Below are 23,482 nucleotides of genomic sequence, written 5' to 3' on the forward strand. Positions count from 1 at the left end.
AGGAATTTGAGCATTTGTTTTCTAAAAAGAAGGACTTAGTTTTCTGCAATGATGTTGAGAATTTGTTCCAGTCATTGGATATTGAACATAAATCTGAGGATTTTCGTTTGTTCATAGACTCCTCGAAAACAAGTTTGCAAGGAGTGTTACTTCATAATGCCATCTATTCCTTTAGCCTATGCAGTTGGTTTGAACGAAAATTACGAGAATATGAAGTTCTTACTATCCGCTATCAAGTATGACAATTTTTCTTGGCAGATATGTAAGAATTTGAAAGTTACAGCCATCTTGCTTGGGTTACAGCTTGGCTATACTAAATTTTGCTGCTTCTTGTACAAGTGGAATAGCAAAGATAACTGTGATCATTACATTAAAAAGAACTGGATTAGTCACTTAATCCAGGACAAGAAAATTTTCTTCACCAACCACTTGTACGTTCTGAAAAAAAAAAAAAAAAAAAAAAAAAAAAAAAAAAAAAAAAAAAAAAACCTTATTGCCTGCATTGCATATCAAACTAAACCTGGTTAATTTTGTGAAAGCATTGGATCGTGATTGTAGTGTATTTCTCTTCCCGAAAAATAAAGTCCCAAGAATCAATGAAGCTAAACTAAAAGAAGGAATAGTTGTTGGTCCTCAAATAAGGGAACTGATTAAAGATACTCAATTTGATAACCACTTAAATATGCAAGAAGCAGCTGCACGGCAATCTTTCAAAAAAGTTGTCACAAACTTCCTAGGAAACTTCAGGTCTGATAACTACAGAGAACTTGTCAGTGACATGGTTGAGAACTACAAGATAATGGGATGTAATATGTCTTTAAGAATACATTTTTTTCACTCCCATCCCATCAATTTCTTTTCTGAAAACCTAGGAGCTACGAGCAACGAACATGGGGAGCGTTTGTACCAGGACATCGCGGAAATGGAAAGGCGCTACCAAGGTAAATGGTGTCCAAATATGTTGACAGATTACTGTTGGACATTGAAGAGAGATGTTCCTCAAGCGAAGTGCAATCGAAAATCCAATTCACATAATGTTAGGTCAGTAAATGTAGTTTCAGCTAAAATATCATACTACTACAGTGTATAGACACGAAAAATGTTTTTCATGTGACTACTCGAAAACCCTGGGTGATGGAAAAGTTCTGTAAAAATATTTGAAATCAGCACCCAAAAAAGTCAGGAACACACACTGTTTCTCTTATAACATAAAAAAAGTTCAAATTTTGTTAGCCAGTGTAATGTGATATTTTGTTTTGTTGTAAATTCACATTTTGTTTCCTTAGAAAACTCAAATTTTCTTTTCCTAGTAAATTCATAATTTCTCTCCTTTGAAAATATTTTGTTTTCACAATCAATTCTCACTTTCCTTTAAAGGTTAATATTTTTGTCTTCCCACTAAATGGATACATAGTTTAAAATTAATATTGTATTTTTCTAATACATTCTTTGTTTTCTTGGAAAATTAATATTTTGTTCTCTTAGTAGATTTATACTTCGCTTCGTTAGAAAATTAACACTTTGTCTTCTTAAAAACTTATTAGTTTGTTCTCTTACTATTATTACTATTATTATTATTATTATTATTATTATTATTATTATTATTATTATTATTATTATTATTATTATTATTGAAAAATAATATTTTCTTCCCAAATAAATTCGTATTTTGGTTTCTTGAAAAGTTAATAGTTTGACTCCTTAGTAAATTCACAATATGGTTCGTTAGAAAATTAGTAATATTATGTTTTTCCTATTAAATTCACGTTTTTTTGGGGAATCGAAAATTAACATTTCTTTTTCCAGTATATTAAACTTTGTTTCGTTAGGAAATTAATATTTAATTTCCCTAATATATTCACGCTTTGTTTCATTACAAATTTAATATTTTGTTTCGAACTACATTCATATTTGATTTCGTTAGAACGTTAATATTTTTACCTCAGTTTCTTTTAAATTAATATTTGTTTTCCTAGCATATCTATACTTTGTTTTCTTGGAAAATTAATATTTTGTTTTGCTAATAACTCATCATGTATTTCTTGTTTATGAGAATTAATGTCCTTGACCTTCCAGTCCAATATATATTCTACGTGAGATCTTTCCGGAAGTTCTGGGCATTTTGAGTCAATGACACTGCTACAAAATAGTCAGAAATTGTTAATCTGCAGAATCTACATTACTGCTGATTTGATACTGTTGATAAAGAAACTGTATTCGTGATACAGGTGCAAGTATAGGCATTGCTACACGTCAAGTTTATGAGATAACTGTACAACCTTTGGGCGTGAGCAAAGTCTCAGCTCGTTGGGTACCTCGACTGTTGAAGCCAGAACAAAAGATGAACGAAATGGAAACTTGACAACTTCACTACCTTTGCAACTTTATGGTGACTAATTTTGGCGTAGGTTAACAAAAACAGACAATATCTGAATCTCATACTTTAATTCAAATACAAAAGGTCGATCTAAAGCAGGGTATCTCAACTTATTTGAAATCACAAATTCCTTTTACCACATACTGTTACCAGCGACCCTCATAAGCAAGTTTAGGTTTGTAACATGTTTTCCGATTATTGCTGCGTATCGCTTATAGTTGTATAGGTTTGTAAGTTTTCTAAAGGAACAGGAATAACAGTTTGACAGTTTATAAGGAAATAAAAATATCACATTCAAAATAATCATTAAAAATATTTTTTCTGCTTCTAGAACATAGTTATATTCACCTTCCTCCGCTACCTTCAGGTATTCCTCGCGCGAACCCTGTAGGGCTCCCGACCTCCAGGTTGAGAAACCAGGATCTAAGGAATGGTGCAGACCAGAAGAGAGTTTATGCAACTACTTCTGTGGGCAAGATAATGATTACTGCTCTTTGAAGTTGTGATGGGGAAACTTTAAGCAGATAATATACGGAGAAGAAACAACACGGAGTAATATTTCGAACTTTTGTTGGCTCAAACTCGACAACAACATGTCAAAAATCATCCTGGAAACGTAAACATGTGGATAAAATACACCCCCCTCCCAAAAAAAAAAAAAAAAAAAAAACTTTGAAGATAGCTTTAAGAAGCTAGTTTCACGTTGGGACAAAGGGATAAAATTACTGTAAATGGACATTATATTGAGACAAATATAATCTAATATAGAATAAATCTAATAAACTAAAATACCTATAACTTTGGAAACATCCCTTGTAACATAACTTTCATACATAAAAATTAAATTATCGTCACTGTCACCTTCCGCACGTAAGGAAATAATAAGGTATCCTTACCTACTATTACATATCCATCGTTAGTTGTATTGAAGCTGTATTTGTACATACTGAGACTAGCGTCAGGCAAAGCTTCTACGGAAGTATTGTAGAAACGATCCGAGGGATGCTCTGCATTCCCACTTCGGAATAAATAGCTGAAACAAACAAAACGCTTTTACGTTCAACTATACAGAGATGGAAAATGAAGTTGAAACTCGTACAAAATAAACAATTCCTCAGAACAGTGTTACTCTGGCTTGTAGTTAGAGAAACATCCCTTTTCACATTTTATTATCTTTTCTGATCTTGTAAATTGTGGCAAATCTAGATGAGAATGCCTGTAATAGTTGAAATGCTGAACCAAAGATAGGGTTTTACCTTTACTTTACTCTTAAAGTTTTCTGCTGACTACGAGCCGTATAGCACTTTAAATATTAATTTATTAACTTATTTTTATCATATAAATGATATACATAAATTACGAGGGTAAGTCAAAATTTATCCGCAATGTTGACATAACTCGATCCTAATTCCTCAATTTGTCTTCCTTTTGTTGCAGATAGATCATAGCAGCTCCATTAGAAGTTTACACCAAAGAGGAACAAAGACTTTATGAAACCCAAGTCTGTTGTGGATAATTTGGTACGCAAAATCATGACTAATTTCCAGACAATGTGTCACTTCATCATTAGTCACTCGTCTGTCTAACAGAACCATGTCACGTGAACGCTCAATGTTGTCATCATTTGTGGCTGTAGATGGTCGTCCGGTCCGCGACCATTTTTGAATTTTTCAATTCATTCATAGACACTACTTTGCGGCACGACATTGTTTCCGTACTATGTCGAAAGTCTTGAATGGATTGCTGCCCTTGATGCATCTTTCGATCACAAAACCTGAATCACTGCTCGTTGTTCCTCTTTGGAGCAAACTTCTAATAGAGCGGCCATGATCTATCTGCAACAAAAGGAAGACAAACGATGGAATTAGGATCGAACTTTCACAGCATAACCACAACAGCATAACAATAAAATAAACGATTACAATAAATGAACAATGTAAGAAAAGTTATAGCTACATTGCGGATAATTTTTTAGTCACCCTCGTATATACAAAACTACGGCAAAGCAATGTAAACTAGTTTAACAGTATGACGTAAGCACAATATCAATAAAATCTTTGAATATAAATAGAAAAAACATGTTGCAGGGATTATGATATCTTTATGGTATTTCCCATTTGTTGAAGTATAAGCTCATCGTACTTGAGAACATGCATTTATGATGTATTTAAGTTGTTTGATAACAGTTGTAAACAGGCTGACTGATTAGTAAAGAGAAGAAGAAGAACAGACAGAAATTTGGTAGTCTGTGTTAGTTATCGGTTATGTTAGCTTGCATGTCGGGAAGTCATGACAGGAATATCACGAATGTAGTTTTGCTTTTCACACGAATAAAAAAAAAGATACCATAAATCCACAGCTAATTTAGGTACCCAACTTAAATTAGGTTGAAGACTATTATATTATTGATTTGTTGTTGTTCTGTTTTGTTTGCATTAATAAATTTTATAGCTGTTACGAACTAAGGCACTGAACCCTATTACGACATGATAATTCAGTTGTCAATTTTTCGATTTAGTTGGGTAAAATTTCGCATTTTCATTGACACTGAACCATTATATTATAATTAATGCACCTTTCCTTGTTAGCTTTATCAGTGTGGATATTTAAAATTCACAGTCAATTTCTTAGGGGGTCATCAATTTTTATTTGTTTGACTAAGATACGAAGTGCACACTCGAACTAGTGGATGGCGTTATGAGTTATCACATTCACGTAACCTTACTTATATACAGCATTAAATACTAAAAATAGCAGTATCTATCTACATGTCGCCAAATACTATATAGATGGAAAGATCGGAACGTTTATGAAGGGAAATAAAAGTACGTAAGAGAAACAATAACTTGCAAGGGAAATATGAGATTATAAGGGAGATGCGAGATTGTAAGGGAAATAAGAGCTTTTAAGGGAAATACGAGATTGTAAGGGAAATATAAGATTGTAAGAAAAATAACTTGTAACAGCTTGTAAGAGAAATAAGTACTTGTTAGGGAAATATGAGATTGTAAGGGAAATACGAGAGTGTAAGGGAAATATGAGATTGTAAGAGAAATAAGAACTTGTAATGGAGATAAGAATTTGTAACAATTTGTAAGAGAAATAAGAAATTTTAAGGGAAATACGAGATTGTAAGGGAAATACGAGCGGGGTGCTCACAGTTTTAGGTAAGAAGCGTTGGGAAAGATGACCTTGAGTAGGTTAAGTAAGGAGAAGGATAATGTAGCTTGACCTTAGGGAGGGAGTTAACAATCCTGTTGGCAAGAGAAACAAAATTCAATAGTGGTCTTTTGTATTTGCAACTATGAACTTTCAAGTTTCTCTTAGTTAATAGATGAAAAAGACAGAAGAAATAAAATACAAAACATGAAGGCAGAGCATTATGTACGCTACAGTGAAAATTACATAACATAAATTGTTAATTAATATTAGTATAAACAATGTTACACAATACTTACTGTTTGATAATAATTGGTGTATTGAATTTAAATACTAGGAAGTCCCCTGGCTGAGGCAGAAGTCCCCAAAAGAAGGTTTCTCCTAGATAGGCTCTATTAAGTGTATATTGTTTGTAAGGTTTAATAGCTGATTCTACTGCTGCAGGAGGATTGTTGTGGGGGAAAAACAAAGCAACTTTGCCAAACTGTTTGTCCTGAAAATAAGCGAAGAAACAACATACACTTCATATTATATACATACAGTACAGTAAATACAATTTAATATTATCGTTTCAGTATCGGAAGGCTATTAACAACATAAACAAGGAGAATGAAATTAACAAAAAATTGGTTACTTACCAATAAACCCTCCCGTGGGGAAAGTAGACACTCTCCACACGTTTCGGAACAAGCTAGTTTCGTCCTCAGTGGTAGGGTAACAAGGATAAAAACAGATGAGAGAAGAAAGGTGAAGGAAAAGGAATACATACCACCAATAGATACAACATAAAGGATAGATATCAAAATACCACGAGTAGAGCACAGTGTGAAAGAATGAGCTGAGCTGAAGGAAGTGCGATGTTTATGTTACGTCACCCTTGCCAGAGCCAAAAAACATCAAAGGCAGGTAACCAGATTCTATCAATGTTGCCAATATCCAAATTTATCGGTTTATATTTATGAATGAAAAAGCTGATTCCTTAATCTCCCGTTATTTCTTTGTTTTTGGTGAACCTATCACATTAACCTGCTTTATATTGTGAGTATATTGTTTTAAGTGAAGTGTCAATGGCGAAATGCCCTCTTCTTGTGACATTTTTGATTGTCTATTTTGTTATTTAGTTCGGGCGTTTCGTTTGACCTATATATGAGGAGTCACATTCGCATTGAGCACGATAAATACCTGATTTGTTTATTGGATCAACAAAATAATTTTTTAATGCGATAAGATGTTTTTCTAAGCTTTTCGGGAAGATAGTGGAAGCAGATAAGTTACGATTTGCAAGAATACGTTAGATTTTTATCGATAATTGTAGAAAGAACTGTTTTAGGGGTTTGCACCGATCTGCGTGTCTGATTAAACCACTTTTGTAAGGTACACAACATATACCAGTTTCTTTGTTCTATTTGATATAAAAACTGTATTTCATCATTAAGATCATTTGGACGATCACAAATTAATAATGCCCTACGAAAGAAATTTTTCCAAATATTGGCCTTATACAATGGTAGATGGACTGGCTGTTGATGTATGAAAGTAGTGCCCGCAGTCGGCTCTTTAGGCTAATTTAAGGAGAATGAGAATTTAGAAGTCGTCCAAAAATTGTGTGTTTAAGATATTCGCTCGGATGATTAAGGAAACCATGGTAAATCCTAGTCAGTGTGGTCGTTTCTGTATTAGAATCCACGACTTCTTGATTGGGAAGCACAACCACTACCTAATCATCCATGCTCGCTCAATATCTACGTATGTGAGATAAAGGATGCTTATAAAATTTTCTCACTGTCTTGGTTTCCTACATTATTTTAAGTACTATGCTGTCTTATAATTTACTCTCTGATCATACAATTTTAAACGGTCTGGTGTCATAATCAATTAATAGGTAAGGTTCTCAAACAGTTTAAGTATACCAACAGTTTAACTATACCTCGAGAATACTGCCTGTATCACATAGTAAACTTTGTAAATGTTAACAAATTACATAAGAAGTATAATATAATTAGTAATATACTTTGTAATTTATGTCCGATAATTTCGATGCACCCATAATACTTGACGTCGTCTTCATCTAAATGTTGTCCTTGAGTGTCTAAATCAAACATTACTTCATACAATGTTTTTCACCGTTGGACAAAATAACATTTCTCAAATACTCTACAGAAATTAAAAATCTCAAAGTAAAATACATTTGATGACTTGGGTTAACTGCGGCGTCCTCGAAATACAAAATTTACGGAGAAATGAACAGAATTAGACTAAATGTGATAATGAGAGTAACAAATATCAGAAAAGTCATTACTGTACGGTGATTAATGAGGGAGAAAACGGAAGTTAAATTGTAGACTGTATGTGTTTGCGGATTGATGCGATATGAGGTGAGATGGCAGTAGAGCATAATCTGACAGTGTTCCAAACCCACTGTATTATTAACTAACTTAGGATATGTATGCTGCTGTATAATCATGGAGATCAAAGTGGAACAAAATGAGCTTCTGACCCTCTTCGCTTGCTGACGCTTGCTCAGTTATGTTTCATAACGTAACTAACTTACTTTTTTATCAATAAAATTGTATGTGCAAAGTGGACTAAATACCACGTGACATTATGTCACCGTCCTACTGCTCATTCTTTTGCGATTTAAAAGAGACATTAAGAAAATAGATTTATTATGAACTTTATTGACTAACCCTCGTATAGATCCAAATGTTCTAGAAACTCTTTGTCATCACTTTGGTGTGTCTTTTCATCTGTGTTAGTAGACTTCCGTTAGATTTCGTAACCTTATATGGACATGCGTTGCAGAGACAGTGGTTTCCTTTGTGAACGCTCTCAGTCCCGAAAGGAACGGGAAAATCGCAAAGACACTTTACTTCTTGACGGTGCTCAACGCTGATTTGATTATTTAAAATGTCCGCACTCTTTTAGCCAAAGAGTGTGAACTTGTTATTATGCGTCATCATCGTAGAGCTCCACACCCGAAAACATGTATATGATAGCGAACTGGACAAAGCACTCAGTCTGCAGTGGACAGTTTGAGGGAGCCTTCTTACTCTCGGTTTTCGCGTCGTAGCGCGCCCTCCTCCCAAGAGCAGCGTACCCTGCTGCTTAGAATGTAGCCCGTTCGTTTCGAGTTGTAGCTTGTTTGTGACAAAGAAGCCTGAACTATCAGTTTAATAATTCATACATCAGTGTTAAAAATTAAACGTTTGTTATATTATTAGTCAAGTGAAATCCTTTATTATTGTGAACGTAAGCGGAGCTTTAAAATACGACTTGATTGAGGTCATAAAGTTGACAACAAACACACAGCGTCATTCGGAATAATTAGTGGAGAAGACACGAGTGGGACTCAATCCTAAAACTTCAGCTTCAGGAGTAGTGCAGGACCTCAAAGACGCAGCATCAACAGGCTAGCCGAAGAAACACGTGAGTTCATTATTTCATGCCACCTTGTCGTCTATAATCAAAGCCACGCCACTATCGTATCAATAGTATTAAATTGTTAATGATGAGCATATTGGAAATATAAAAGCATGTAGTATTTGTGTTCTTATAGTAACATTATATTTCTTTTACCGAAAAGTGACTTTATTATTTGTTACATGCTTAGTACTTAATTTTCTTTGTACGTGTAGCTAAACAACAAATTTTACGTTGCTTGCAATTCCGCTTATCATGTCCCAGTCATCGTAGGTGGAACTGCAGGCATGGGCAAGTGATCGTATACGTCATGGTGTAACTGGGAATCACAATTACAAAAAGGGGATATATGAGAAATGAAAGTTGTTCCGAACCACGGCGTAAATAACGATTACACCCGAAATGGCTCAACCGTGACAAGACGTACTTTAATCTTCGGATAGAACTACATCTAATTATTTCAGAGTTCATTTATTAAAATACGAAAATAGTAAACATTTGAATTACGTAGTTGCAAGCAGCCAACTGGGCGCAGAATCATGCGTAGATTGTTTTAACATGTGAAAAGTAAAGAGCAAGAGGAAAGAAAATAATAAATAGGATTTGAAAAAAGGAAAACAGAAAGTAAATTCAATTACCACAGAAATATTAGTAGCATCATTTGTTTCATGCGAGATTAAAGTGTTTTGTCCATTCGCGAATTTTTCTTCCGCTAACTTTTCATAGTACATATGAGCGAACATGTCGAACAGCTGATACTAGCCGAACACACAAACACGTTTATACATTCGTATGTATGCACCTTCTTTTTTATTATTTATCACGATAAATGAATAATAATTCGTTTGTTTATGTTGATTGTCTATCGGAACATTTTTACAAAATGAAAATTTGAAATAAAATAAAAACTTTGTGCAACCGAAATGTGTAATAGTTTGAGAAAGGTGTTTGTTTACATTGTTATTTACTTCAACTGTTTGTTGCTGCATGTTTTGTATTGTGATTTGGTTTGTTTTAAGTTAAGTAAATATGGAAGCGAATATTTTAGAACAATTTCAGGCAATGTTAACAGAACAATTAGAGAAACAGTCTGAGAAATTAGAGCAAAGTTTAGAGAAACTAGAAAATAACAGTAAACGCTTAGAGCATAAAATTGATACTAATAACGAGCGAATAGAGGAATTGGCAAATGAGTGCACGAAGAATAAGTTAGAACTAGGAAATAAGTTTGATTGCAAATTCGACCAATTAAGTACCGGTATTACAACTACCAATAATTCCATTATCGAGGTACATTCTGGACTAATTGATGTGACCAATCAAGTTGAAGTAGGAATTGTTGAGTTTAAAAGTAGTGTAGCAAAATGTAAGGAAAGTCTCGTTGAGTTTCATGAATGCATGCAGACGGCACGACTTGAATGCAAAGAAGTGCAAGGCGAAAGTGAAATCGTAAATACTCTTGAATTCGCGCAGGCTCCCATTGCGGAAGATAAACGCCTAATAAGTCAGAGAGTTAGTTATTGTCAGGAAAGGGAAATATGTAGTGTGGAGGTAGCGGTAAGCAAAGGATCGTTATGTGTACGTACAGACAACTACGTTTCTAGTGTACTTAGCGTTATTGATTTACCGGCTAGGGATGCCGATGGCTCACACACAACGAATGGTAGCGTTGGGAATACGCGTACCCATCCTCTCCAAGAAGTCAGGGAAGACTTGAGAGTTGAATTGTTGTTTTTGTGTGAAGATGTAGTTACAGTGTTGTCGCTTTTACGTCGCGGGCAAGTGGCCTTGCGCGACCTAACAGATTCAAATTTGTCTTTGGTACCATACACGGCCAACGTGAATTGCATTTTTATACTGCAGATCCATTCCGACTTTACTAACTTCGAGTACGGTAGTAAGAGACAACTCCAGATTGATAATTTGAAGTGTAGGCTTATCCGGCGAATTGTGTTTTACGTGCTAAGCGCTTTATTTGTGAATAACTTGTCAGAAACGTTCACGGTAATCGAGCCTAAAGATAACATTCCTATCCAAGTGCATGCAAACCAAGGGAAACGGCCATCAGTGAAAAAGTTAAAATGTAATACCGAGGTCAAGAATAACAGTGAGATAGTCCACAATAACCAGTTGAATTTTGCTAATTCGGTAGTTTATCTGAATTCGGTCCCAATGCGTACCGATAGTAAACATGCTGTAAAAGGGCGTAAATTAGATTCTAGTATGGTCACCTCTTATCAAGCTAGTACGTCATCATTGCGAAATCGTAGAAAACGAAGGTTCAAATGTAGATCTACTCGAAAACAGCTGATCGTTCGTGATTATGTTCATGCTCGTCAACTTCAATGCAGAGTGTATTTACAGCGCGCACAATCCCGCATTAGGTATGCAGCGAACAGCAGAGCAAAAGTAAAACAAAAGCGTTCTCAAAAACGAAAGTTGGCACAAAGTAATCGTGGGAGAAAGAAATTTAAGTGTAAATCGAAGTTAGTGGAATATCAACAAACTCGTGAGAAAGCCAAGACGCGAAAAAGGTGTATGTCGACTCCGAAGAATGCTAAAAGGCGCAAGTGTAAATACGTACGAGTCTCGTGCAGCAAGTTACATGGTAAATACAATAGTAGTAAGTGTAAACTTAAAAGAAAAGTTGTGCATGATCCTAAATTTAAGCGCCGTAAACGAAAACGCGTTACTATGTGGAAGTTCAGTAGGTGCGCGGCAAAAAGGAGAAAAGTCCCGCGAATTATAAAAGGTAATTGGAAAAGTACTCGTAAGCGTATGAAATTGCAGGCGTACAAGTGTAATCGACATCGGTGGAAAATGAAAGTTGTAGCGTAACCAAAGCGTGAACTTTGCCCGAATTTAGACTAAATCCCGGAAGAGACAAAAAACTAAATACCGAATATGACTTTTAAGCTTTTATAGAGAATGAAAATAAAGATTATTACTCTTTTACTTCAATTATTCCCCACCGAATTTCGAAAGTTAGGAATTTGTTTTTCAGTCTCAAGTGTGTGCACACGGTCACCGACGCGCCCAGCCAGAGGAACCACCAGTATCCATTCATAATCAGGTACGTTCATTTAAATATCATGTTTTATTCTTTCTTTACAGCTTTTGGAGATGAAAGATGAATGGGAAAAGCAGAGGAAGGACAACATTGGAAATTTTAAATAGGTAATCAACTTAGATCGCGATTTCGGATTTTGGAAATTTTAAAATTGCCCCACCACTTTTGAAAACTATGATTATCCCGTTTTGGATACAGAACTTCTGTATTGAATTTTGTTAGGATGTTTATGTTTCGTATGTTTCACTTCTTTTCAGGTGCTTCCAGTTTTGGGAACCAAATGTCATTAATAAAGTTTTACCATTCCATTTTCTTTTGAGTTTTTATTCATTTACCTTATATGATTATATAAACATTTAGCTGTCCCCATACCATTAGGCACTTAGAGAAATGTTAGGCAATTAGAGATATTTAAAATTCAATTAGAGAAATACTAATGAATGTTACAATTGATTATGAAAACTTGGATTTAAAAAAAAAAAAAAAAAAAAAAAGTGTGTGTTTTTCAGTTAATGAATCTTTTCATCTGACTTTGTCATGAAGCATGTGCAAAAGTATAATGAGTTTTGTAATATAAAATTAGTTAGGCGTCGAAACATTGAAAACTAAATATTATTTACTATGATTTTGAAAGTAAGTGGAAATAATGTTGAATTTAAGAAATTTGTTTACGAATTTATTCACGTATAATGTTCGTTATGTAAAGTCAGTGGGTATTTGTTACGACATTAATGAAATTTGAAACTTAATTGAATTTAATTATAAAAACTGTTTTACAAGTTAAGAAGAGGCAAAAGGTTGAAAAATATGATTCAACCCCTAGAGGCGTCGCTACTATTCTTTTTCAAAATTACAGTGACGAAATCGGGTTGGCATCCGGTTGGGCCTCAGCTAGTGTGTGAATTTGGCCTTTAGACACACACACTTCTAAATTCTATTTCGGCTTATGACATTCTAAATCTATTTATTTAATAATAAGATATTTAATTTGACGCTTAAAATTTCACATTTTATTAGATATTCATTTTAATTGACGAAAAAGAGATCATAAATTGCGTTCATTTGGGATTCTGGTAAATAACTTTTTCTCTTCTTTTTCCTGTAGTACGATTTTCACGCAATGTTACGTACATTTATAATAACATTACGAGAAAATTGAACTACCAATGATCATCGACACAATTTGGTATCGATATGTAAAGTGTTTGTTTTAATTAGGTAGCGATTACCTATAGTAAAATTGGTTTATAAAAATGGAAAATATACATAATATAAATTGGTTATAAAATATTATGGAAACTGAATAATCAAAAATATTATCAACCTTGAAATTCATTAATGTCGGTAATTTTGAACAAAATTTGATAAGTGTTGTTTTAATTTTGAAAATAAATTTATTCTCGGAAAAAAAAAAAATAATATTTTGCATTGTAAAGAATTCAATGTTGAAGTATTCTCGTTATTTGTGTAAGTTTGAATCAGGAGCAATGTTTTTCCAGAATTAAAGTTATGTTACGAGAATACATCAACTTTATTACGTAACAGCAGATGCTAAATTGTATTAATGTTTAACAAACAAATTATAAAACATTATGGAAACTAGATAATTAACATCATTGGTTTAGTTTTGTATTAAAGTCGATAAATGGTGTTCAAAATTTTAAAATGAATCTGTTTTTGGAAACGAAATGAAATAAAACGTGAATGATAATTGTTTAAAGTAGAATCAAGTAAACCATGGATATGACATTCTAATTTTTAAATGATCCTTATTGAAAGTAACGATTAATTCAGGATGTGAAAATTTTCTGATTTCAGTTCTTTTAATCTTTCTTGTATGAAAAGAGTCTGTTGGTTCTTAAGTGAACATTGTATAATTTTCAACCCACTGATTATCATGGTAGGACTTGTAGTATTGACCTTATTCTCTTGTTTCGTTAAGGCCAGTACAACTCTGTTATTTATTTTTCATTACTCATTTAAAAGGAAGAAAAGAAAGGTAAGCATGACACGTTTATGCTGGATGCCGATTAGCGTTCCCTTACGCACGCATAATTCTATTAGTCTGCTGGAAAATTGTCATTCTGAGTTGTAGATAATTGTGGTGTTAGATTGGTGGACGATTTACTTGATTGCGACGTTACTCCCGGACGTGACTATTCCTAAATATGACTGTAATACCGATAGTGATAAGTGCATTTTGCCAGAAGGCCGGCACATTTTTTTGGCTAGCGCTCTTTAAAGGAATGTAATTGTAAACCTACTAATTTTGTAGGTAGGAGCGAGCCTAAAATAATTAATAGTTATTGAATGGTAGATGATATTGAGATGCGGGACTGTAGTATCGAACTCCCCCCCCCCCCCCAGGGTATTCTTATTGTCCTTTTCATATATTTATTTTCTTGAAACACCTTCTTTAGGTCTAGATACTGACAGTCCAATTGGGGTTGGAAAATTTTACCCGGTTATGACATAGCTACGATGCGTAAAGCATCTAGCTGGGAGGGACAAAGGATTTTGTGCAGGAGCGATTTATCCAAATCGTCGGGGAGCTCGACGACCCCGCACGCTCCAGTTATGTAAGAAAATAGTAAGTCAGCGCTCATTGATCTTCGGGATCAACTCATTAACCTATATTTTTGTTTAATTCACGACTTACGACCTGCTTTGTCAATCAATGGCACGCAGGATGGCGCTTCGAAAGGCCTAACTGCCGTTTAACTTGTGTATATATTAAAATGTTTTAAAGTTTACTAGTTAGGTTATGTAATGCAAGTATATAGATTGATATTTTAACTATTTTGCATATTATGATATAATCCGTAAAAATGTTAGTATATAGGTGAATTTTGTTTAGTTTTGAACTTTCTTAGTTTATGAATAAATTTTGCATATTTAGTGAGAAACTGTAATCAGAATTTGAATTTCATTCACATATTGTATCACTTATATATATATATTACGTTCGTATATTCCAATCATTATTATGGAAAACAGATATTTAAAATTGAAGAACTAGTTTTAATGTGGAAAACAAAAAAAAAAAAAAAAAAAAAAAGTTTGCTTTCATAGTTTTTTAGAAGTTTATCTATTGCTCAACGACTCGCACAAAGGAGAGAATACCTAATTATGCTTCGTTTGTTTTAAATAATTCATACAGGTGAAAAATTTCATTTAATTCACTTTATTAGAGTTTCATTCATTTCAATATGAGAAAAGTATTAGTTGGAGCTTTCGCTACATGCTTCATTTGATTAACATGATTATAATTAACGAATTATTTTGTTGTTAACCGATTATTTTTATGTTCAAAAGTTCGAAAGGAGAGAATATCGTTTCGAATCAGCACTTGTCAATAAACTCACATGACTATAACAAATTTTAGATTGAATTTGAGAATTTTGAGAATGGAGAATTTGAAAAAAAAAAAAATAAATAAATAAATAAATAAATAGATAAATAAATAACAGAAAGAAATTGGTTTATTGTACAATTTAACAGTAATTAATAGATTCCATTGCTTATAGTATGTTGAGGAAATCAAGTTTAAATCTGTTAGTCACGTTGATATTAATAATGATCATCAAGCGAACAAAATGATTGTGTGCAACGTATTTTGAGCTGTATACGTTTGAGTTCAACCGAATGGCAATTGAGCATTATAAATGAGTTAGGGCTATTGTCGAGATGCCAAAGGCTGTATAGAGCGGCATCCTTGTATGAATTTATTGCTATTATGTACGCGTATTTTGACGTGATGTCAAAGGCCATTAAAGGGCGACTCACGTTCGGAGATGAATATTCCTTGAATATCTAGCTTGGGAATGCTAGAAGAGTACAGAGAATTTGTTCTAAGTGTTTAATGTGTAGAGGTGGATCGTATATCCCTCTTGTGATATGTGTTTGCGTTTAATGCCCGTAAAATAGAGTTGTAGTATGCCTTTGCCAATAAGATGCTTGTTGAAAATTAGATTAGGAAATGATTGTATCAGCCAAAGGTCGTATGTTCGCCAATGTTATATAAGTTCCGTGCACTAATGTTGATGCCCACATACTTATTGCAATAAATAAATAAGTAAAATAAAAGTTTACGTTCGTTATGAGTAATGCTGATAATTAAAAAAAAAAAAAAAAAAAAAAGTGAGTTGATATGTGAATCAAAATTTATGTGAAACAATTCGATGAATCTCTTGTTTGTTGTTTGAGCAATACGATTACTGAAACTTGATAATATATATTTGATTTTGCATTCTTTTATTACTTTTGATGTTTAATAAGCTGAAATACAGTATTTTAAATAATTAGTATGTGAATTATGGTATACTTATTTTACAAATTTCTGTTTTGAAATTTCTTTTGGATTATTAATATTTTACATGTATGAATATATTAGTTGGCATAATCATTTTGATGTGATATTAGATTTTAATGTTTGATAATTGAATAATAATAAGAAGAAAAGTCAAGTATTAATTAAGTTTGTTGTAAAAAGGTGCATATATACACACACTACATTACATTAAATATTCATATTAGGAATTTCAACACTATCGTTAACTCCGTTGTTAGGCTACACTTCCGAAATCGGTATACACATTTTACTATTATTTAGTAGTTAAGTATTTTCAATATTAATGTTCATTTGTATGTTTGTTTGGTTTAACATGTTCGAGTATATCATGTGTTTAGTGAAAGATAATTGAAAAGCAAACTAACGTACATTTAATTATGGTGAGAAACCAGTTATTGAAAATAAATAAATAGATAGATAAATAAATAAAAGAGACTATAAACTGGAAATATAAATAAATTAACAATGAACAATTTATTAATGGTGGCATAAAGGTGGCTTTATTCAAACAAAAGGTGGCTTAATTAGAACTTAAAAGTGGCTTAATTCGGACTTACAGGTGGCTTCATATGAATCAAAGGTGGCTTTAACAAAGGTGGCTTATTGTCATACAGGGTGAATAACCTCTCAGTTAATAAGTGAAGTGCTATATGCAGTGCAGTCCCAATCCGTCGAATTTTCATAGTGAGTCCCTAACGATCTTCGATTCACATACAGTGTGTCCCATAATATAGTGATCTTTTAATAACACTTTAGTACACTAGTGGAGTGACTTATATACAGTGTAGTCCCGATGTACTGAATTTTTATGGAGAATTTCCAGTGACAGTTGATTCATATACAGGATGTTCCAAAATACAGTGACCCTCAAGTGACATTCCAGTATGGACTATTAACCCTTCAATGGCCAGGGTTCTCTTCACAAATTGAAGCAATTTGCTCGGACACTGCTCGGGCCCCAATAGGATGTCACCGTCCTACTGCTCATTCTTTTGCGATTTAAAAGAGACATTAAGAAAATAGATTTATTATGAACTTTATTGACTAACCCTCGTATAGATCCAAATGTTCTAGAAACTCTTTGTCATCACTTTGGTGTGTCTTTTCATCTGTGTTAGTAGACTTCCGTTAGATTTCGTAACCTTATATGGACATGCGTTGCAGAGACAGTGGTTTCCTTTGTGAACGCTCTCAGTCCCGAAAGGAACGGGAAAATCGCAAAGACACTTTACTTCTTGACGGTGCTCAACGCTGATTTATTTAAAATGTCCGCACTCTTTTAGCCAAAGAGTGTGAACTTGTTATTATGCGTCATCATCGTAGAGCTCCACACCCGAAAACATGTATATGATAGCGAACTGGACAAAGCACTCAGTCTGCAGTGGACAGTTTGAGGGAGCCTTCTTACTCTCGGTTTTCGCGTCGTAGCGCGCCCTCCTCCCAAGAGCAGCGTACCCTGCTGCTTAGAATGTAGCCCGTTCGTTTCGAGTTGTAGCTTGTTTGTGACAAAGAAGCCTGAACTATCAGTTTAATAATTCATACATCAGTGTTAAAAATTAAACGTTTGTTATATTATTAGTCAAGTGAAATCCTTTATTATTGTGAACGTAAGCGGAGCTTTAAAATACGACTTGATTGAGGTCATAAAGTTGACAACAAACACACAGCGTCATTCGGAATAATTAGTGGAGAAGACACGAGTGGGACTCAATCCTAAAACTTCAGCTTCAGGAGTAGTGCAGGACCTCAAAGACGCAGCATCAACAGGCTAGCCGAAGAAACACGTGAGTTCATTATTTCATGCCACCTTGTCGTCTATAATCAAAGCCACGCCACTATCGTATCAATAGTATTAAATTGTTAATGATGAGCATATTGGAAATATAAAAGCATGTAGTATTTGTGTTCTTATAGTAACATTATATTTCTTTTACCGAAAAGTGACTTTATTATTTGTTACATGCTTAGTACTTAATTTTCTTTGTACGTGTAGCTAAACAACAAATTTTACGTTGCTTGCAATTCCGCTTATCATGTCCCAGTCATCGTAGGTGGAACTGCAGGCATGGGCAAGTGATCGTATACGTCATGGTGTAACTGGGAATCACAATTACAAAAAGGGGATATATGAGAAATGAAAGTTGTTCCGAACCACGGCGTAAATAACGATTACAATTATGTCACGTTCGGGTGGTGTAACTTTAATGCAAATTTAACTTCTCCCTTTGGGAAGATATGACGTTTAATTGGCCATATTGTTTTAGTCATTCATTGGTAGTGTGCAGTTTACAACACTTACCAGTCCAAGATACTAATTTTGCGTAGTAATATTATATTGATGTATACGGATGTAGGAGAGCAAAAGACGCATGAAAATAAGAAACATTTGTGATTAATAATGAATAGTAAAAGCTAGAAATTAAACAGGGGTAATTGTAGGTAAGCTATATGAAAGTAAGAACAGGTAAGTTGTAATACAACGTTGAACATAAGATTCATGTGGGTTTTATCCGGGGCCATCATCTGCGGAGTTTAGCTGGTGACTTTTACAAAAACAACAGTTTTTCTTTTAAATGTAACCCACAGAACCACTACTACTTAAATTCAGTGTTGCCAGTCACTATATTGGACCTTTGCTATGTACAAAATGAACTTTTCTTGAACGCTATTACAAAACTAAACGTATATACAAAAACTACGATTTCCGAATAGCTCAGAGATACTATATTGTGGTATATTGAAAAAAATGGCAAGTATGAACACAAATTTTGTGTGTCTACTTAAGAATTAGTTATTTTATGTATTATTACATAGTTTGATGATATGATTTCACTCCTTATCCAACATTCTCTGGTCAGTATTTAATTCTGGTTCCGAAGTCTTAAGTAGTATGACTCAAAAATAAAAGTAGCATTTTCAATTTGCGATGAAGTCTTATGGAGTAATTTAACCTCATTAATAATGTTCTTTTCTAAAAACAAATGCTTGGATAGCTCTGATATCGCCTAATCTGGATTCTTAGCGTCTCGTACTGTTCTTTGATTCTCGTTGATACATTTCTCTCTGTGATTCAAATATACTTTTGTTTATATTGACCAAGCGTCATTTAAGTGGCTGAGGACCTTAGATACGTAATAATTTTTGTATCCAGTGAAGTTACTTTTTTAATTTCATTGGTGATTGGTGAATCTTAAAATCAAATTTAATTGTAAATTTTCGGAATTTGTAAGAAAGTTTGAGCTACAAGAAAAGTGAAATCCATTGCATTATCGTGCTCCCTACTCTCGAAAATTGTAATTTACCAACAACTCAACACAAGTATTTTTAAAGAGTTCCATAATGCAGTTAATTGGTTTTCATCCATTTTGCGGAACAAACTTTCTTACAGACTCCAAAAAGCCGAAAACAAATTTGGTATCAAGTTGCTTTAAAAACACCTTAGAAAGTAACTTCGCGATATACAAAAATTATTACATAACCTGAGGTCCTCAGTCACGTACACGGCAATTTTTCAATGCAATCAAAAGTTTATTAGAACAACACAGAGAAATATATCAACGAGAATCAAAGAACAGTAAGAGACGATAAGGATCCAGATCAGACGATATCAGAACTATCTAGGCATTTAAGATTTAGGATTTAGATTTCTGAGCTTTCGCATCTACGGACATTTAGCCCGTCACGTACGAGGCATGATGTCCCTCGGCGAGCACACTATCCGGGAAAAGGGAAGGAAGAAAGGATTGGGGAGAAAGGAAGCGGCCTGGGACCTATAAGTTAGGTACTATCCCGATATTTACCGATGGCCGGCCTGAAAAACGTTTTTTTAATACTTTTTCAACCGAGTGCCCTTACCTGGAATCGAACCCGAGACTGCTCGCGCCGAAGACGAGAGCGTATCTAAGCATATGTTTTCAGTTCCCATATTCCATGAGTGAAAAATCAGAATTACTTTTTTTAAAACATTGCTCACGAAACCCTTCCGAAAGAAGGAATATATTGAGATAAAGATTTACTTAGATAGTTGGAGACACAAAAGACATTATCCTCACTATTCTCCTCCATAGTACAATGACAACACTTCTAGTATCTAAAACACTATTTTAATTATTCAATTAAAAAGAAAAACAAATGTCAATACAAATGGAAAATTATATGATACACAATTGAAGACTCGCTGCAGAAAACAATGTTAAATGCTAAAAACAATAGTTATTGTAACAGTAGAGACAAAATCTAGAAAGTTGTCCCAAGCGTCACAAAATAGAAAATATTATTAATGAGGTTAAATTACCTCATAAGACCTCATCGCAAATTGAAAATACTACTTGTACTTTTGAGTCATACTACGTTAGGACTTTGGAATCAGAACTAAATACTGACCAGGGAATTTTGGATAAAGAGTGGAATCATATCATCAAGCTATAATAATACGCAATATAATATCTTTGAGCTATTCAGATAGTGTTTTTTGCATTTATTGCAGTGTTTATTTTTTGTAACAATATTAAAAAAAATTCATTTTTCACATAACAAAGTTCCAACACAATGATTGGAAACACTGAATTTAAGTAGTAGTGATTCTGTGGTGATATGTGCAAGAAAATCTGTCACTTTTATAATATTCATCAACTGTATTTTAATTTGAGATTTTTAAAATCCTACATAGTAAGCGCCACTAAGATAAAGGTTTGCTAGTAAGTGGCAACGCTGAATTTAAGTGCTAGTGACTGTGGTAACAAGTGTAAAGAAAACGGTTATTTTTGTAAAAGTTATCAAATGTATTTTACTTTGAGAGTTTTAATTTCTACAGAGCATCTGAGAGATATTATTTTGTCCAATAATGAAAAGCATTATGTAAAGTAATCTATTCGATTTAGATGCTCAATAACAACATTCTCATGAAGAAGATGCCAGGTATTATGAGGGTATCGAAATTATCGGACATGAATTAAAAAAAGTTACACACAAGATACACAAGCCAATTTATTTACTCGTACTTAAGTAAATTATATGTTTCTGCAAAATGGTAGTACGAAATAACTGGCATACAGATACCTTTTTTTTTAATTACTAATAAGGATGCTCATGTAGTAAACTTGGATGAGAAAGTAAAATCAACATTTTTTAATTTTATATTGATACCTATTTCGTTTAATCGACCAGCAAAATTTATCATATGATCCTTTGTCATCTAATATAGATATATACATATATTCCAAAGCAAATCCAGAAACTCACTCACTGAACACACAGGAAGACTGAATGACACGTCATTGTTAACACTAATAAGTATAGTATACTACGGCTTCATCATGCTGTATATACCTGTATATCTATTTAACATATAAGATCTTTCCAAGATACATGAACTCTTTCATTTTTCATACAGGAGCTCTGCACTATAAGAAAAAGTGACCCTGTAACAATTTTCCGGCTTTGTGTTTGAATGTACTTCTTATGTATTTTATACTGATTTGGTCGTTTATTATAATGTTATAGTTCTGCCAATAGAATTGTATAATTTAATTCAATTAACTGAAATCATTGCAAATGTAAATGTACAGATTTCTCCCATTCCATGAGTGAAAACCAGAATTACTTTTTTGAAATATTGCTCAGGAAACCCTTCCAAAAGAGGGAATATATTGAGATAAGGGTTTACTTAAGACAGTTGGAGATACAACAGATATTATTCTTAATATCTCCCATACCCTGTCCTCCATGTACACTTCTGACAGCTAGAGCATTATTTCAATTATTTCAATTAAAAAGAAAAAAAAAATATTACCACAAATGAAAAATTGTATGAAGCACAGTTCTGACATAAGTGGTCAGTAACATTTGGTTGAATTTACGAATCATAAATATTCTTTTTTTACCCTTTTAAAAAATTCTACTACATGATTATTCTATGACAGATAATTTAGAAATTCAAATACTTAAAATAAATTAATTTTACTGTTAAATTACATTCGCTAACTCATCGACATCTATAATACGTCTTAGAGGCCATGACCATAATTTTTTATAATGAGGAAAAAACTAGATCAAAATATTTTAAAATTTGCTTGTGAACTCATAATACACAAGTTCCCCAAGTGACAATTCTCAGCTCCGTGCAACACTGCAAAAAGCGAATACGTAAATGTGCTGTTAAAACAAAAAGAGATGTTTTCAAATTTCTTATTGCAGTGTGTGAGATTTCGGTTGATATTGAACGATAATTCAGTGCCATAGACAGATTAAATAGGCTAAGAGATGGGTACGAAATGTGAAAGACTAGATCCCCACTGAATTAAACTTGAAGAATGAGTAACCAATGGTCTATTCATGTTATTTTCGGATTTAAGACGGATTTGCACAAACTGCCTTCTGTGGCACACAAGTGTAGGTGCAGAATAGGAAAAGTAATTATTTCAGTGCATAAAGAACATTTTAAACTGTCAGTAACATTTACATTTACCGATTACGTATATTAAAAACGCTAACACTAAGGCAACGAAAATAGTCTTCAACATGTTCTTGTACTATATATTTCTAAATTAAAGCTGCTTGAAAGAAATCAATACGTAATTATTGATTGTATACAATTTATTACAAGTTGTGTTGGCTTAAATTGTAATTATTAAGAAAATACATACCTTAAGCTTCTGTACTTTTCCCTTTAACGAGGAATGTGTTCCAATATGTTGGAAAAGAGAAGGTTTATAGTGAACCCACAGTTGAGCTTTTGCTTTTTTGCAATGTTTCTGGAAATGGAAAAATTAACTCAACAGCAAGTTTCAGATATCATATACTGGAACTCTTAAAAATATGATATGTGAATTTATATATATATATTAAACAAATAAAACCGAAAAATGAGCTTAGTTATTTAAACATATTAAACAAATCATACTTTCCATGATGGTTTTCATGTGCAGTAGATCCAGAAACTCCAGTTCTGGTACAGAAAGTTTAATAGTTTTAGTTTAAAATTACGAGGGTGATTCAGAAAGTAATGCCTCCAAGGTGATATCTTTATTTGTGTTCGACAGATAGCACCGATACAGATATCAGTGGAAAGCTTGCATCGTCAGCTACAAATGATAGCATCATTTTT

The 23,482-nt window shown here is 33.4% G+C and overlaps 1 protein-coding gene across 2 annotated transcripts in view; it reads right to left on the reverse strand.

The window, feature by feature from the left end:
- The window catches only part of Mgat4a (alpha-1,3-mannosyl-glycoprotein 4-beta-N-acetylglucosaminyltransferase a), a 726,029-nt gene that overhangs the window by 17,246 nt on the left and 685,301 nt on the right, over nt 1-23,482 (reverse strand). For both annotated transcript variants that reach the window (XM_081727920.1, XM_081727921.1), the window contains exons 9-11: nt 23,022-23,129; nt 5,836-6,029; nt 3,274-3,410 (exon numbers count right to left, since the gene is read on the reverse strand). In XM_081727920.1, coding sequence (XP_081584046.1) covers nt 3,274-3,410; nt 5,836-6,029; nt 23,022-23,129 — 439 coding nt within the window. The remainder of the gene's footprint in view (nt 1-3,273; nt 3,411-5,835; nt 6,030-23,021; nt 23,130-23,482) is intronic.

Source organism: Thermobia domestica, chromosome 10 (assembly GCF_964235325.1).
Source record: "Thermobia domestica chromosome 10, izTheDome1.hap1.1, whole genome shotgun sequence".
Classification (NCBI taxonomy): domain Eukaryota; kingdom Metazoa; phylum Arthropoda; class Insecta; order Zygentoma; family Lepismatidae; genus Thermobia; species Thermobia domestica.